Source organism: Lissotriton vulgaris, chromosome 6 (assembly GCF_964263255.1).
Source record: "Lissotriton vulgaris chromosome 6, aLisVul1.2, whole genome shotgun sequence".
NCBI lineage: Eukaryota > Metazoa > Chordata > Amphibia > Caudata > Salamandridae > Lissotriton > Lissotriton vulgaris.
The window spans coordinates 785,944,742-785,963,866 of record NC_141694.1 but is presented as its reverse complement, the minus strand read 5'-3'; the positions used below and the strand labels follow the sequence as shown (position 1 = coordinate 785,963,866).

At 42.0% G+C, this 19,125-nt stretch overlaps 1 protein-coding gene across 1 annotated transcript in view; it reads left to right on the top strand.

Annotated features, from left to right (window-relative positions):
- The window catches only part of EIF2AK2 (eukaryotic translation initiation factor 2 alpha kinase 2), a 515,830-nt gene that overhangs the window by 195,059 nt on the left and 301,646 nt on the right, over positions 1-19,125 (top strand). Inside the window, exon 5 of the mRNA XM_086925273.1 lies at positions 7,618-7,747. Within this exon, the coding sequence (XP_086781399.1) occupies positions 7,618-7,747 (130 nt within the window). The remainder of the gene's footprint in view (positions 1-7,617; positions 7,748-19,125) is intronic.

Genomic DNA, 19,125 nt, shown 5'->3' with positions numbered 1-19,125 from the left:
ATTAATGGAGATCTAACTGTTTCTGGGCTTTATCTGATGACGTGCATGTTACATACGAATTAAACCTAATTGTATGATAAACATGCCCACACATCCTTTATTGTGTGTATGTGAAAAGATTAGGGCCAAGGAAACTCATTTTAAATTGTGATAATAGAAAATATACTGTGCAAGATTGCCACATTCTGTTATAAACAAGTCGGTTCTGGTTGTGTTAACTAAAATATGCGAAATGAAGCACAGAGAAAATCTTCCTTTTTTCAGTTTAGGAAGTTGTGTGCATTAATCAACATCGCAAGACCCTCCAGCCAGCACCAACCTAATTTGGAAATAAGCATACTTTGATACAATTAGCTGCCTTTCCGGTACGTCTTTAACTAAGGCATTGGTCATGCAATAATGTGGAAGCCAGGATGTGCAATCTCAGCCCCCATCTCCTCTTCATGGAGAATCATTGAGGAGAAAGGTATAAAGGGATCTAACTGTTATGAAGGGGCTGTTGTTTGGGGAGAATATAACTCTCACCAAAAAAAGGAAGAGGAAAATCAAATCATCCTCACTTCTTCATGGGAAGCCCTTAATGGTATTAAGACTGCCCTCACACTCCAAATAGTGTTATGCTTCATCATAGTGCGTGCTACACTCTGGTGCAGACTAAAGCTCAGAGTGGGGCAAAAAACACATTATTATTCTAAGGACAAAAGTAACCCTACAAAAAATGAGATCCTCCAACACATATAGTCTAAGCCCCTATCCCCATTCTAGCATAGAGGAAGGAGGGGGTTAAGTTGGGAAGTTATCACCAGATTTTTCCCAGTAAGAAAAAAAGTGAAGATGCTCCAGCCACTGAATAGGTCTAACATTTTAAACGTATTCCAAGAAATTTCAGACTTTGCCGAAATAAACACAAAATATATTAAACATATAGGTTTAATCAATAATCAATATCAATAATCCAAATAGTAGAGAGGTGACCAAAATCAATCTTTTTTTTCTCTTTTTGCAAGGAAAAGGATTTTAAAAGAATCGGATGTATTAAATGGAATCAGCCTTTAAATAAAACATTATTTCAAATCGGCAGTACAAATTAAGAACTGCGCCAACAAGACATTTTTGGAGAACCATTTAGGAAATATATCAGGCCAAGTATCTCTTTGTGAACATCATTTTGATCCTAGACAAAATAATGAATAGCAAGATAGATAATAGCACTATTCTGAACAACACAACTTTGCAATGTAATAAGTGATGACATTAAAAATGACTGAATAGTGTCAACATGCAAGTATCCAACTTTCAACCAGTATGGCATTTTATCTCAACAAAATTATTGTCTGAAACCTTCTCCATGGAATGCGTTAGCATAATATTGGGGGTGATTCAGCAACATTTATTCAATGAGGTGGAATGTCCATAGTTTTAAATGAATAATTACGGTAAATGTTATGTTAGAAATGTTAAATCAAATTCTAATGCTACTGGAAACCTGGCTGCGGGAAGTACCCATGGAAGAAAGATTAGCTGCTTTCTATGTGAACAGTTTTTCGATTGGTGATAAAAGACTGTCTGGTGGTTTACTCATACTAGTTTCAACCAAAAACTATAAAAAGTATAATAATGTTCAAAGTAAACACAACATGTGTCCAGATAATTGTAATTCATGTAAATTCAGTGTTAAATGAAACTGATTTCGGTAAATATTTATATGCATACGAATAAGACATCTATAATAGTGACAATAATGGAAGAAATTTTTTTAGAAATCGAATGATTAAAGTTAAAATATTGAGAATCATTTGTGGTAATAGTGGAAGATTTCAATTTGAAGCTGTTGCCTACAACAACACATGAAATCTTAGGGGATATATTAAATAAATTTAAATCTCCAAAGTCGAATTTCCGCGTATGCTTTTGCTCGGGGGTGGGAGAAAATATATGTTGATGGTTAGATGTAAAGGAGCTTGTCTGTCTTGATGAGGGTCTTACTGTGTTAGATTCTCCAGCTAATAAAACCTTCCGCCATGGAAATCATGTCAGGCCTATTGACTTTATTTTGGTGGAACTTGGCAGCTTTGTCACGTAAGGGACTATAAGCTGTTAAATACTGGATTGATAACTAGGTGGTGTACCTCTCTCTAACACTATGGGCCTGATTTTGATGGCGGTCGGACCGCACACCGATAGGACTTCAGTGGCGGTTCGACCGCCAAAAGCGCTTTCGCCCAATGCAGGAGGTGAGACCCACAGCAGGTGGAGTACAGATCGCCTACTCCGATAGCATCAGTGATCCCGTTGGGACGGTGGTCTGCATCGCAATCCTGAATGGAGGTGGTGCTGAGTCAGGCACCGCCTTTGGGGTTACGATATCCCTTTCCGACAGCCTTTTCATGTCGTAAACAACGTTGTGAAAAAGGCTTGCAGAAACTGATTTTGGGGGCCCCAGACAGGGCCCCTTCCATTGTTGGCCACTGTTAAGTAGCCCTGGGGGCACATGTTGTGCCCCAACACTCTCCCATGCACCCTTAGCCATGCACTACAGGGTGCATGGCATATGGTGCATGGATGGGCAGGAAGTTATCTTACATGCTGGCTTGTGCTGCCACCCTTTCCCTGGGCTGCAGCATAAGCTGCCATGTAAAGGAGCACTTTGCAACAGGCAGCCGGGTGGTCGCATCGTAAATGGACGGTTGGATCGCTGCCTGCTTGTCAGGTGGTCTTCTGACTCCCGTGATTCGGGTGATGGTCCATCCGCCTGCTATCATAATCAGGGCCTAAGTGAGAAAGCGTGCATCCTTGATAAAGTTCTCCCAGTAGAGCATGCATATTCAAGACGCCTGATTTGTGTGTGGACTGCACTCGCATTCAAATGCTTCATGCTAATTCTTCTGATAACGGATTGGAAGACAAGTTCTATAACATTCTGAGCAAGCATTGCTAGTACAAATACACAGAAAGCAAGGTTTGTTAACTGTCTCCAGGTTACAGGTCCAAATAATTATAGTGGCACAAATTTAGCGAAGCATTGAAAGTGCAAATTTGTTTGGTTCCAATTGCCAAGAGTTAAAAAGAATAATCTGTAAAATGCTAACCTATAAAAAAAGGCTTATATCCAGGACGATCAACTCTGAAATTAAAAAAACTAAAAGCTCAGATATGTGGAAAGAAGACAAGCTATTTTAACACTATTTTAACACTCAATGGCAAGAAATGAATATAGTAATTGAAAAACAGTTCTGGAGATTGGTGAATTGGTGAGTTAAAGACATGTTCATTATTAAATATAACGTCTTAGTATAAATGGGAATGTCGTCTCCAAAACCCCTTTGGAATGCCAGCTCTAAAAGTCTCACCTGTTAAACGTGATTGATAATAAAACTGGTAAATCCTTCGCAGTGAGTAATGCAAGAAATAACATCCACGCTCTAATCCAACCCCCTCCCCCCCCACCCATGCTGCTGGACCTTATAATCTCAAAGCTCTAGTGGTCCACAATAATATGCAATGGTAGGCCAAAATTGTTGCCCTCTTCTTCAATTGGATATCAAAGATAGGTGAAAGGAGGGGTGCAAGGGTGCAGTAGTAAAACAAATATTTAAAAAATGGAATGAAATCCTACCAAAAAACTATAATCTAATACATTTGACCAATGTTGGTTTAAAGGTTTTTGCAAAGATTTGTTTAACAACCTACAAAAATGTATAAGGAAAAAGTTTAGGGGGGATTCTGAGAAGGCCATTTGACGGTGGACCACTTTCACCCTGTGCGAATAGTTCAGAAGTCACTTGAGGCTACTCAAATGAGCAACACGTGTTTTGTTGACTTCTGAACTACCTTCAAGACAGTAGACAGTAGGAAACTGATCACATGGGAAATACCATTCGGCTTGCTCTCTCATTAATTCAATGACTGTATATATTAATCTCGGTGCAGGCTGTACATGCCACTATAGGGTGACTTCCAGAAAGAAAATTGGCGCAAAATGGCCTGTTCTAGGGCTGTTCTTATTGTACCAACTTTGTCTAGGCTCTACTTAGCCGATCTTCCCTCTATTCTTAAAACTAACCACTATTTCTCACCCAAAATGCACAATGTACATATCCCCTGCCTTCTCTGTACCGATAATTGATTCTCCTTGATTTTGCAGCGGTAGGTTAACAGGGAAAAATGTATTCTCTTGCACAATATTACAAAATAAGTTTTATAAATATAAATGTTGAGAAAGCAGAGATGCTATTTAGTAAAAAGCAACCAAAATATAAATGATTTCTCACAGGAAAGAATAGAGGAGGTTCAAAGCTACAAATATCTACGCTTGTTGTTTACAGACAGCTTAAATTGGACTGGTATTTCCAATTGTTAAAAGTAAGAACTACATTATGGGCGTGAGCTCTACTAAGATTCAGTTAGAAATATTCTGGGGACTCTTTGTCCCCTCTTGTGACTGAATTCTCTCTAAACATTCTACCAATGGTGTAATATAGAACAGAATTTTGTATATCTGAATAAAAAGAAATCCCCTTGGGAACAACTAGAATGTGCTATGCTAAGAGTTCTACATTTACCAAAAGGGTCTATGATTCAGGTGTGAATTTTGTTTGACCTCATGGATAGAGCTTGCAAGAATACCCTTTTAGTCTTCTTTAACTAATTGCCACTGTAAGAAAAATGTAAATGAAGTATCTTATCTTTGGTGGCTTAAAGCACCAGAGACAGAGACTCGGAGACAGTGGGTGGTTTCTTTAATTAAAAAGATAATTCAGTGCAAATGAGGAGTTATTTAATATTATGGAAACCATTTCCTGGTAAAATATCTGCTGCCACTGTATAGCTGAAATGTGATGTTAAATGTTTGTGAATTAAACTTTCAATAGGAACATTGCTGTCACGGTAAATGGGATCTCGTATAAAACTATGGCATACGTGGATGATGTAGCCATATTTACGAAAAATATAAGATCAGCACTACCCGCGGTTTTTGATTTAGGCAAACAATTCGGCCTTATATCAGGTTATAAGCTAAATGCGGATAAAACTCAGGTTATACATTCTGTCACTGCCAGACCGCTGGAGATCCCAACATTATCAGTGGCAACTTATTTGGGTATTAAACTGTTGAATGAGGTAGAGCGAATCCCTGAACTGAATATGATACCTATAATAAAAAGTACTGATCAAGCATTGTCAAGATTAGATCACCTCCACCTTTCCTTACACGGGCGCTGTAACGTTATAAAGATGTCCATCTTTCCTAAATTCTTATACTTGTTCCGGACAATTCCCCTCGAATTTCCAGCCTCTTGCATGGCAAAAGCTAAAGGAATCTGTGTGAGATTCCTGTGGAATTACCACAAAGCCAGAAGGGCAACGAAATGGCTAATCCTCCCAAAATCTGGGGGGGAGGGGGGCTGGGGACTCCCGGCTGTACCACTGGGCGGCTTTGCTGCAGCACTTGGGGATACTGTTGGCTGGAAATAAGGTGGTAGTGCCAGAACCACTTAAACCTACAATATATGAGCTGTTATTAGTTAAGGAAGCGCAAAATTCCCTGTTTCGAATTATAGAACCTAGCTATTACAAGAAAACAAAATTCAAGATAATTCAATCCGCATTTTCGATATGGAGGAAAATGAGGCGGCGGGTAGGGGTTCTGAATTTAAATGTGTACACTTCTTTGTTATCTTATGGCCTACCGCCAACGATTTTTCAGGATTCTATAACTAGGGGATGGGGCACCCTGAAAGTTAATGTTCTCTGAGATTTTTTTTTCTGAGGGTCAAATGATGTCCTTCTCTGAATTGCAGGAAAAATTCGGACTCCCCACAAAACATTATTTTAAGTTTTTACAAATTAGAAGCTTTTTGATGGAAACTATGTCACAGGGTAGGGGCAATTTTGTAAAGGTGCCACTGCTGGAGACCTTAGTTTCCAAATCCAGACTTGGGAAAATCTACCAGACATTACTCACAACGCTTCCTGATGACTTAGACACCCAGGTTCTCAGATGGGATAGTAAATTGGGGCAGGGCAGCACGGACATTGAAGGCTCTATCGCATTAGCTAATCCAATATTAATAACTGGTAGCTTGGTAGCACAACATTATATGGCTACTTTTGATCTTTATTACACCCCGGGGAAAAACGCTAAATGGTCAGGGTCACAGAGTAGTTCATGCAGTAGGTGCAGGCTATTTGCAGCCGACACGTTACATACGTTCTATAGCTGCCCCAAGCTGTTTGACTTTCTACGAGATATCAAGGCTTTCTTAATACAATTATTGGGTAAGCCTGTGTAAATTACAGCCGGTTTCGTGATTTTCAGGATGGATCAAGCTCAAAGTACTATGGGTGTGACTAGGGCAGATACTGGCTTTATATTCATAGCAATGGCCATTTTAAGAGCCAATATTACATCTCAATGGATTAGCCCCGATCCTCAATCGTTTATCAACTGGAGTGCAAGACTATTGGCCATATATAGTTTGGACCTAGCAGTCTACAGACTTAAAGGGCGCAGGAAACAGGAATGGGGTAAGAAGGTGTGGACGCCACTGACTAACTGGATTGAAGAATAATTTAGATCTAACACAGTTTGATAGTGGCATAGGCTCTGGTATGAAGAAAAATTAATTTCTCAACATTTCTGTTTTTGTCTTGTTTCTCTTCCTTTTAGGCATTGGTTAATCACTTGGAATAGTATGTGTTTTATAATATGCTGTAAAATGTTGTCATAATTATTGTTATCTAGTACGAGAAAAAAAAGGAACATTAGGAGGTGCATTGGGAGGTGAGTAAGTGTTCTCATATTTACATAAACTAATGGATCACAATTTCAGTCAAATAGTTTTCAATTTTAGAGTAGCATGTAACCGCAGTTTCTCAATGCCAGATTGTTATCAAGAATAAAAGGAAATCATGAAAAATGCTACTGCTTACTTAATACTAAATGCACTTTATTAAATATTTTAATGGACTGTTTTTTTTATTTTGGAGATTCACAAACAGACTCTTAAACCTGTCTTTTTAAAATGCTGCACTTTGACACAAAAGTTGGCAATTGAATTGTTAATTAATATGAGATTCTCAGATGTGACAGTAGCTCTCGGATGATTTAGGAATGCAATTAGAATGATGAACTGATTGGATTTGTTAACTGGGGGTGTATTTGTTCTGTTTATATTTGTTTTAACATATTTGTTTAGTTGGTTTGATTTTATGGAGTGTATTGTCTTAATAAATGTATTTGATTAATGTATTCATTCATTCATAGGACGCTAAATGATACATGAAACAGCCAATAGCATGAGGTGAGTTTGAGAGACAAATACTCTTATGGGACAAAGCCAAAGCCGAATCTGTGTTTTTATTAAAGAATATAGAGTGAAAGGTCTGGCAGACAGCTAAAGCTATCTTTAGCTAGGCATAAAAAAAATTGCTTTTAGGGAAGAGATTTATTTTCTCATGGGAGCAAACAGTTTTCTAAGTCCTTGTGAGGAATACTCTCAGTGACGTACGGACTGTAACAAAAACAATGGACTGCATGGTAAATGAATGAAAACTGTAGTAATGAAAAACATTTAATAAACAACAGATAAATTAACAGCGGTCCTATTTTTGTAGGTTTGTTTGCTGTGCAGTAGTTGGAGACAAAAAGTATAAGGAAGCTGAAGGAAAAAATAAAAAAGCTGCAAAACAGAAGGCTGCCCAGTTGGCGCTTGAGGAAATGGGTATAACACCTTGCACTATACAGGTAATTTGTTTGCTGTATTTGTTTGGCTTTCTCAGTAATCCTTTGGTGTTTTTGCAAAGCACAATGTGTGAGAAATTGGGCTGTTTGTTGGCTGGGGTGTGAGCCTGGTCATGCAACAGTCACAATCACTTGCTGGGTGAACCAGAAAAAGTTGCTAAGTTAACCTGTGCCTTACCCTGGGTAGCTTGGCACAAAAAAACAGTCAGGCTTAACTTGGAGGCAATGTGCAAAGTATTTAAATAGCACTCAAACAGAAGTAAAGTGAAGACACAGCACAAAAAAATACCAAACCAATTTAGAGAAACGGAGTACATTTTAACAAATTGACACCAACATGACAAAAATCCAAATCACTAAAACCAGAGATATCAATTTTTAAATTTTTAGGAAAAACAAATGCCTAAAAGAGTGCCAACTGCAGATATCTAGTCGCACGAGACCAGGTCAAAGACGAAATTTATGGCTGACCACGATGGATACCAGAAGTAGATTGGGCCCGGAAGACAGTTCCATGAGGTCGAATACCCTTTTGGGGAAGAACTGCTGAAAATGATTTGCTTCTGCAGAAGAGAAAGTAGCAGGAGAAGCCGTAAAGTCAGTCTGAATTGCGATGTACCTCTGGCAGATAGGTGAGCAGGTTGGTCCCTTCTTTTCCTGGTTCTCAGAGCAATCTTGGGTCAAAATGTGTCTCACTTTCCGTTTTTGGCCATCTGGGCACCTTTAGCACCACAAACAAGTGCCTGGAACTGGTGAGACGGCTCATGGGGAATCAATACTAGGTCAGGCTGGGTCCAGGTGCAGGTTCAAGATGGTGGGAGCCTTTTTTGTCACTGTGGCTTTAAACAGGAGGCCAGTGAATTATCCCTTGGAGTGACTTCTGGTAGTCCTGGCTGGGTGCAGGTGAAGTTTTAGGCCCCAACAGCAGGGCTAGCAACTGAGGGTTCAATGAAGGCTGTAGGCAGCAAAGCAGTCCTTCCAGGTACAGCAGCAGTCTGGCAGAGAGCACAGCAGGTCACAGCAGCAGGCAGTCCTCTGAGAGTCCTTCCATAGGTCCAGTAGTGAACCGAAGAGTGGCTCTGAAGATCCTATTTTATTATCCTGGTGCCCTTCTTTAGGACGGTGGGAGAAGCTGGGATTTCCTGACTCCCCTGCCCTAGCTCCAAGCTGGTTGTAGTGACAATGCAGGGTTGTTAGGCTCTTTGTGAGAAGGTAGAGCACAGGCTATTCAGTTGCAAATGGGGCTGTGCTCAGCTCCACCCCTACAGCCTGCCAGTCCATTGATGCACACCTAATTCCTGTATTGAGTGACTGTCTGGGGGGAATTCACAAAGTATAATTGTCAGCTACAACCCAGACATGTGACCTAAGACAGGCTGCAGATACAAACTGCTAAGGTCTGGAAAATTCCAACTTTTCAAAAATGGCATTTTCAAAATTGTAATGAAAAATCTAACTTTACCATTAAAGAGAGTTTATCAGTACAATTTCAAAGGCACCAACCATGACATATCTACCTGCTCTCTATTAGGATTTACAGCTTATTACATGTAATAAGGAATCCACAGTTTTATTTTATGGGAGGGGTAGGCCTCTCAGTAGTGAAAAACAAACTTATTTGTTTTTATTTACCAGGACATGTAAAACCTAAAAGTATATGTTCAACCTTTTAATTACACAGAACCCTGCCTTATGGGCTACCGAGGGCCTTTGTTCGAGGTGATTTATATGTAATACAAGGGGAGTTTATGACTTGGCAAGGGGGTTTAAATGTGAAGTTGGCATGGCAATTTAACACTGCATTCAGACTACAATGGCAGGCCTGGGAGGTGTTTTAAAAAGCTACTTAAATGAGTGGCACAATAAGTGCTGCAGGCTCACTGGTAGTATTTAATTTACAGGGCCTGTTATACCACTCTGCTTACAAGTAATATGTCAATTGGGTATGAGCCAATTTAACCATGTTTAAAGTAGAGAGTACAAGCCTGTTTGCACTGGTTAGAGTCCTAAGGCCAACAAAGACAAATTAAGCAAAATGTGGAGGGTAAAAGGCAAAAGGTTATGGGGTGGCCCTGCAGAGAGGGCAGGTTCAACACAATGAATGTTTTATGAAGCTTCAGAACAGGTTTTTAGACATCCAACTGACTATCGCTACCTGTATTTTTTAATGTTCCATTCGTTAGCTCTGCGGTAAACTGCTAAGATGCAAACTGTTTAGCGAAAAGTGAGAAAGTGTCAGAAGATTATATAAATGAGAATGCAGTCTGTCTCTCTCTCGCCATCACTGACACATACCGTGGTAAACCATATTGTTGATAAAAATATTGTGTCAAAACATTTTTTGGCACAATATCATTCTTTTATACTTACTATGGTAAGTCCAGAAATGTTGGAGTAAATATTGTTGACACTAATATAGTCTAAAATATACAAAATTATCGATTTGTTTTTAAATATAAATAGAGTTTGAAGTAGCAAATGTTAAATATCTTAATATATAAATTGACTAGAATGTAAATTAAATAAGTTCCACTAATATTTAATAGTATATATCAATACATATTTCGCGAAACACACACTCACACATATGTATACATATGTGTGAGTGTTTGTTAATATATGTATATATATCTATCTATAACTCTCTCTCTATATATATATATTGCGAGGTATTGTACCTGGCTTTGGGTGACGTGTACTGTCACATCTACCCCCGCCGAGATTTGGTCTGCAGCACGCCGGTTGGGGCAGTGAGGGAACTCGAGGGAAAAACTTTGCGGGCATTTCAAGGATTCACAATTTGGGCTCCCTTAACTGCAAATCCTACATTCCGCCCACCCCACTGGGTTTTCATTCCTATCACCACCTACCTGGGATCGGATCTGTGCATTCTGGGTGTTGCAGTTCAGCGCTATGCGGTAGGCTGCAACAGGTGGTGCATCATCTACATAGGGGGCGGAGCCGACTTTCTTCAACAAAGGGGGCAGCAGGATTCAACATGATGCTAAATTGGAAGCTGCTGTGAACATCTTTGGGCGCTGAAGAAGGCATTAAAAGCCGAAATGCATTCGCCATGGTTTGCCAATAAAGCTGCTTCCTTGCTGTTTCCCCCGATGTGACCTCTGCTCTCTTTTGTGTGTGAAGAGAGATTACAGATATATATATATATATATATATATATACATATATATATATATATATATATATATATATATATATATATATATATTCGAGGCATGTGGGCTGCTGAATTCATATCTGTGCATAGATCGCCGCCTAGTGTTGCGTCCGGATGATTGCACTTTTTTCTCCTGGAAGAGTTTTCGAAGTATCACGAGATAGGTGACTCCTCCCCTGGACTACAGTGCTCAAGGGCATCTTCTCCGTCCTCAGATAGTTTTTTTCCGCCATTGGGTTCGGATGTTATTCCTACACTCCAACTTCGGAATCAAAACAAAACTTTTATAGAGGCCAAAAGGCCTTCGACTTCGACGGTATTATTCTCACTCTGTACCTCTTGACTCGATAAAGCTTTCCATCTCGAATCGGTCGTCGACGCGGGCCGTTGGGCCTTTTCGACGCCACGTGGGCCTGCTGTCGATGGAAAGGAGCCCATTTAAAAGGTGCCCACAATGCCACTCAAAGTTCCCGCATACTGACAAGCATTCAATATGCAACAAGTGCCTTTCTCCAGGCCATAAGGAAGAAACCTGCCCGGCCTGCGCCCAGTTTCGATCAAAGAAAACCATACGGAATCGACGGGCCGCTAGGCAAGAGATGCAGCGACAGGCACCGGAACCGGACAACATCTTCGATGATGACCAGGAACTTCCAGAAGCTCCAGATTCGGACCTAGAGATCGTCACCGTCGAGGACTACTCGGACTCCGATGACGAGATCCCACCGGGGCAAATCGTGAGTACACTGCCCCGACAACGATTACCCCGTTATCGAAGGCTCCGGTCAAGGCATCGCCAAAAGGCCTTAGCCAAGATCAAAAGAAACATTCACCAGCCCCGCCATCTGGCTCTGCTCCGAAACCGAAACCTAAGCCTTCAGAGACCCCAGGGCCAAGTACGGCAATCCCAAAGAAGGTTCCAGAACCTAAAAAGGTTGTCGACCCGAAATCCGCCGACCCGAACAAAAGTGTACAGCCCAAAAGCGTCGACCCAAATAAAAACGTCGACCCGAAGAAGGCCGTGCAGCCTAAAGGCGTCGACCCAAAGAAAACAGTCGACCCAAAAAAGGCCGTCAAGCCGAAAGGCGCCGACCCCAAACAGGTTGTCGAGCCCAGAAAGAACGCCAAGCCGAAGGGCTCCGAAAACAAAAAAATACGTTGAGCGAAAAAAGCCAGCTGTGCCAAAGGTCGCCGAACCAAAGAAGGTCGCCGACGGAAAGGGTGCTGAATCCAAGCCTATAATCCGCCCGGAAAAGGCTATCGACCCGAAGACAAGTGCTCCGAAAACACCAGTCGATCGAAAAAGACCATCGACTCGGCAAAGGACAGTGAACTAAAGAGGCCTGTCGAGCACAAGAAACGTGTCGAACCGAAAGACACGGTCGACCCAAAAACACGCGCCCACCCGAAAAAAGGGCCAGAGCCGAAGAAAAGCACTAAGGCACCAAAAGTCGCCGAGGCTGTAGGTGGTATCGACCCAAAAGAGTCACAATCAAGAACAGTGGAGTAAGAACTCGTCCAGCAGACCACCAGGCAAAAATATAGATTAACCCGGAGACTGGTAAAGTCACAATCCTACAAAGAAAGAAGAGGCCACTGGACACTGACTCTAATTCCCCTATTCCATTGAAAAAGAAGGACTTTGGGACTTCTTCATCTAGACCCTTCATTCCCTTCTATCCTATTATGCCTACTACTCCTTTTGCTCCTTACTCTCCTTCTCACCATGGGGACGATGAGGGGAACACAGGGGAGGATCCTCAGGCTGATTATGATTATCCACAGGATCATGAGCCACAAAATGTACCATGGGAGGAGCCAACTGACCCTTATAACACCCATCCCATCCCTGATGTCTACTCCTATCCAACTAAGCCTTCACCCACTGATGACACCATTGTCTTCAACCAATTAATAGACAGGGCAGCGCAGTACCACAATGTAGATATGCATAATGACCCTGTCGAGGAAGACTTCTTATTTGACACCTTCCCAACATCAGAAAAGAGTGTCAGAACACTTCCTATGCTGAAGGGAGTGTTAAACACGCACCTGACATTTTTAAAGATACAGCCAGGGCACGGGTAATCAATCCAAGGATTGAGAAAAAGTATAGGGCAGCCCCAACAGTCCCTACCTACATCAGAGGGCAGATACCATTAGACTCACTAGTTGTAGCTAACGCATGCAAAAGGGCCAACTCACAGACAATGGGGGAAACCCCTCCCCCTGATAAGGAATAAAAAATATTAGAGGCCTCAGATAAAAGGGTAGCAGCACAAGTCTCCAATTAATGGAGGATAGCCAATACACGAGCTCTGCTAGCTTGTTACGACAGGGTGCACTATGACCAGTTCAAAAGCTTAATGCAACACCTACCTGAGCCTTTCAAAACACAAGCTGAGGACCTCATACAGGAGGCAAAGTTCATCACAAACGCCTCTATCAAATGTGCACTTGATGCAACAGACACCGCAGCCAGGTCTATTAACACCAGTGTTTTACGAAGGCGACATGCATGGCTGCGTATTTCGGGTTTTAAGAACGAAGTGCAGTCCACTATTCTTAATCAGGCAGTCAACCAAGACTTCCTTTTTGACCCTGCTGTCGACACCATTTTAGATAAAATGAAAAAGGACACAGAAACTGCAAAGTCAATGGGAGCATTGCAGTTTCAGCAACACAGAAGTTCCTTTCGACGCTCCTCATACAGGGCAGCTACACGAGGCAATACTTCCCAAACGTCATCATACAAAGGCAACACACAAAGTTCCTTTACAAAAAACTCAAACAGAGGAGGTTATAGAGGAAACAATAATAAGGGAAGAGGACGTGGAGGCAATAACACCAGAGCCTTCCCTGCCACAAAACAGTGACTTCATCACGCTACCTCCAGACCAGCTAACACCGGTCGGAGGCAGACTCCAACAATTCCTACCTGTCTTGAACGCAATACCACGACAGGTGGGTGAGACCAATTATCCAGTATGGTTACTGCCTGGAACTCACTTCTACCCCACCAAACATACCACCCAGGTACCGTCCTATGTCCAAAGAACACATCACCCTGCTACAAAAAGAGGTGAAATGCATGCTGGAAAAGGGGGCTATAGAGCCAGTCCCTTTCCAACATCAAGGGACAGGTGTATACTCCCTATACTACCTTATTCCCAAGAAGGACTGTTCCCTCAGACCAATATTGGACCTCAGACCTCTAACTCAATATATACAATCAGAGCACTTCCATATGATCACACTACAGCAAGTGCTCCCATGACTACAGCAAGGAGACTTCCTAGCAACATTAGACCTCAAGGACGCGTATTTTCACATACCCATCCATCCAGCTCACAGAAAATATCTCAGGTTCACAATAGAAGGACAACACTACCAATTCAAGGTCTTGCCCTTCGGGGTAACCGAAGCTCCGAGAGTGTTTACAAAATGCTTAGCGACAGTAGCAGCACATCTCAGGAGGCAACACATCCATGTGTTCCCGTATCTGGACGATTGGCTAATACAAGCGAAATCGCACCAACAGTGTGCAGAAGACACGTCCCAAACCCTTCAGCTGCTACACAGCCTAGGTTTCTCGATAAACTACCCAAAATCGCATCTGCAACCTTCCCACATACAACAATATCTAGGAGCCACTATAGATACCTCAGTGGCAAGGCATACCCAAACTCAGCGAGAATAGCCAGCATGCAGATGCTCATTCAGAAATTTCTGCCACAACACTCTCTGCCAGCTCGAGTCTTCATGCAACTCATAGGCATGATGGCATCCTGCATATTCATAGTCCCCCATGCCAGACTTCAAATGCGCCCACTGCAAGAATGCCTAGCACGGCAATGAAACCAGGCTCAAGGGCAACTAAAAGACCTAGTGTTGGTGGACAGTCGCGCTCACTACTCTCTGCAGTGGTAGAACCCACAAAACCTTTCCAAGGGGCGACTGTTCCAAGAGCCAGTTCCACAACTAGTACGAACAGTGGACGCATCACTGACAGTTGGGGAGCCCACCTCCTTCACTACACAGTACAAGGGCTCTGGACAAACAAACAAAAGAAACTGCATATCAACCAACTAGAGTTGCTGGCGATAGTCCTAGCCCTAAAAGCATTCCAAAAATACTTGTGCAGCAAGACCGTGTTGATCCGGACGAACAACATGACCGCAATGTACTATATCCTGAAACAGGGAGGAACACACTCTCCACAGCTGTCCCACTTGGCACAGAGCATATGGAAGTGGGTAATTCCAAAAAACATCTTTCTCCTAGCAGAACACCTTCCAGGGAAAGACAATCAGATAGCAGACCTGCTCAGCAGGCACAGCCAACAACTGCACGAATGGGAGATTCACCCCAAAGTTCTCCAGCCATTCTTCCAAAAGTGGGGTCACCCAGAAATAGACCTGTTTGCCACAAAAGAAAACTCGAAATGCCAGTACTTTGCCGCCAGGTTCCAACATCCGTTGTCACAGGGCAATGCGATATGGATGAACTGGTCAAGCAGATTTGCATACGCTTTTCCCCCAGCACCGCTGATTCCGCTGGTGGCACGCAAACTGCAGCAACATTCACTCACGCTAATTCTAGTTGCTCCCACATGGGCGAGACAACCATGGTACACAATGTTCCTGGAGCTTTCAGTAGTTCCTCATCAAAGGCTGTGCCTCGCACCCCATCTTCTAACTCAGAACCATGGAGAAATCAGGCACCCAGATCCCAATAAGATGAACCTAGTGATCTGGCTCCTGAAGTCTTAGAGTTCGGATACCTTAACTTACCTCCTGATTGCATGAACATTATCAAGGAGGCTAGACGGCCAACTGGTAGAGCATGCTATGCAGCAACATGGAAAAGATTTGTTATTTACTGCAACAATAACCAAAACAACCCATTAGATGCTTCCACACAAAACATTATATGTTACCTACTGCATCTTCAGAGATGCAACTTAGCATACCCTCAATAAGACTACACCTAGCTACCATAGCAGCATACCTTCAAAACAGGCAACACCTTTCACTGTTTAGAGTGCCAGCAATCAAGGCTTTTATGGAAGGTCTTAAAAGGGTGATCCCTCCAAGACACCCTCCTTCCCCAGTCTGGAATCTAAATATAGTACTCACCAGACTTATGGGGCCTCCTTTCGGACCTCTACACTCATGCGAACTACAATTCTTAATGTGCAAGGTGGCTTTCTTGATTGCCATTACCTCACTCAAGCGAGTTAGCGAATTACAAGCACTAACAATTCAAGAACCTTTCATGCAAGTACATGCTAACAGGGTAGTTCTTAGAACAAACCCTAAGTTTATGCCAAAGTCGTATCAAATTTCCACATTAACCAATCTATAGAACTGCCAGTGTTCTTCCAAAATCCACAGTCAGTAGCCGAGAGAGCCCTACACACACTAGATGTAAAGAGAGCTCTGCTTTACTACGTGGACAGAACGAAATCATTTAGAAAAACAAAGCAACTATTTGTTGCTTTTTCACCACAACATAAAGGGAATCCAATATCAAAGTCAGGAATAGTCAGATGGATAGTTGAATGCATTCAAATATGCTATCAAAAAGCCAAACGCACTTTAAATGTCCCCCCAAGAGCACACTCTACAATGAAAATGGGGGCATCCATGGCTTTCCTAGGGAATATTCCTCTTGAGATATGTAAGGCAGCCACATGGACTACCATACACACTTTCACAAAACACTACGGTGTAGACGTGCAAGCTAAGCAGCAAGCTGCTGTAGGCCAGGCTGTCCTCAAAACTCTTTTTCAAACTGCTGCAGCTGACACAGGTAGCCACGGCTAGAGGAGATACTGCTATACAGTCTATGCACAGATATTAATTTAGCAGCCCACATGCCTCGAACGGAATATGCTACTTACCAGTATGCATCTGTTCTTGGCATGTAGGGCTGCTGACATTCATATCGCCCGCCCTCCTCCCCAGTGCCTGTCGCAGCTGCAGCTTTATCTTTTGCATGGCCATCTCTTACTTTACTATCTCCATCTCTGCCACAATGGCGAAAAACAATCTGAGGATGGAGAAGATGCCCATGCCCACTGTAGTCCAGGGTAGGAGTCACCTATCTCGTGATACTTCGAAGACTCTTCCAGGACAACAAAGTGCAATCTTCCGGACCCAACACTAGGCGGCGATCTATGCACAGACATGAATGTCAGCAGCCCTACATGCCAAGAACAGATGCATACTGGTAAGTAGCATAATATATATATATATATATATATATATATATATATATATATATATTCACTGAAAAAACCATAGGTTAGAGACCATATATAGTTAGCTGGACATTTTATTGACAAAAAACCAATGAAATTCCATATATAGTTAGTTGCACTAACTATATATCGCGCACCCGCAATCCACTGCTGATGATGTCACATATTACATCATTCATGACATGGTCAGTGACATCACTGATGACATCACTGATGACATCTCAAATGACATCACTGATGACATCACTGATGACATCTCAAATGACATCACTGATGACATCATCTAGTGTCTGTGTGTTTTTGTAAAGTTTAAATATGTTTTACATATTGAAGAATGAGTGGATGTATGGAAGACTGAGTGTGTGTGTGGCTGGCTGGGAGGTGTGTGACTCTGTGCATATCAATGTGTACTTGTATCAGTGATTGTATAAGAGAGTAAGTATGTGTTAGTATATGTTTGAAAAGTATGGTGTTCTGTGTTTAACTGTATAGATGAGGAAATCGAAGTGTGATTGATTCTTCACAGGACTGACTAGGTGTATGAGTGCATATGATAGTGTTGTAATAATGAGTGACTGTATGTATGAGTGATTGTATGGGTGAATGAGTGAATGTGTGTGTAGACGTAGGAATCAGTGAGTGCGTATGTAGTAACTGGTATTGGTGTGTCATGATGTCATCAGTGATGTCATTTGAGATGTCATCAGTGATGTCATTTGAGATGTCATCAGTGATGTCATCAGTGATGTCACTGAAGTATGGTGTTCTGTGTTTAACTGTATAGATGAGGAAATGGAAGTGTGATTGATTCTTTACAGGACTGACTAGGTGTGTGAGTAACTCCATGGATGAGTGGCAGTGTGTGAGTGTCTGCATAGGTGTATGAGTGCATATGATAGTGTAATAATGAGTGACTGTATGTATGAGTGATTGTATGGGTGAATGAGTGAATGTGTGTGTAGACGTAGGAATCAGTGAGTGCGTATGTAGTAACTGGTATTGGTGTGTCATGATGTCATCACTGATGTCATTTGAGATGTCATCAGTGATGTCATCAGTGATGTCATTTGAGATGTCATCAGTGATGTCATCAGTGATGTCACTGACCATGTCATGAATGATGTAATATGTGACATCATCAGCAGTGGATTGCGGGTGCGCGATATATAGTTAGTGCAACTAACTATATATGGAATTTCATTGGTTTTTTGTCAATAAAATGTCCAGCTAACTATATATGGTCTCTAACCTATGGTTTTTTCAGTGAATTTTCAAGGTTTTGTAAATGCAAATTCCTAACTATATATGGTCTATAACCTATGGTTTTTTCAGTGAATTTCATTGGTTTTTTAAAAGCTAATATCTATAGCTGTAAAATATATTCTTTATTACGTGACGTATCACGTAGCCACGTGAGACGCCTCATGACGCGTCGCATAACCGTGACGTATCGGTTCTGCAGCGCAAACAAAACCCGTAACGTAAGCGTGCCGGAGCACGCTTACAGATATATATATTTTTTTTAACCTTAATTAGACAAAATCCACACGTGCACATATCTTGAGGCCTTGCAAAGGCACATCAAACAAACAGTCCCTACAATTTTGCCAAGTTTGCTGGAAATCTATTCCCTTAATTTTTTTTTTACTGTTTCTCTTGGTTTTCCCCTTGTTACGCTTACCGGGACGCTACCCGGTACGCGAACCGGACGCTCCAAAAACACAAGATGGCGGACTCCTGTTACGCTGCCGGTTAGCTGCCCGGTTCGCGTACCGGGAAGCGCCTCTACCGCGAAAAATCGCGGGGGACTTTAATATCCCCCTCATAAATCCTAGGGGGTCAGGAGGGGTTTACCTTGCCCCCTTCTTTTTTCACCACATCTTGTCTCTCGAACCTACCGAGAGACAAGATGGCGGCCGCTCCGGACTGTTTACAATG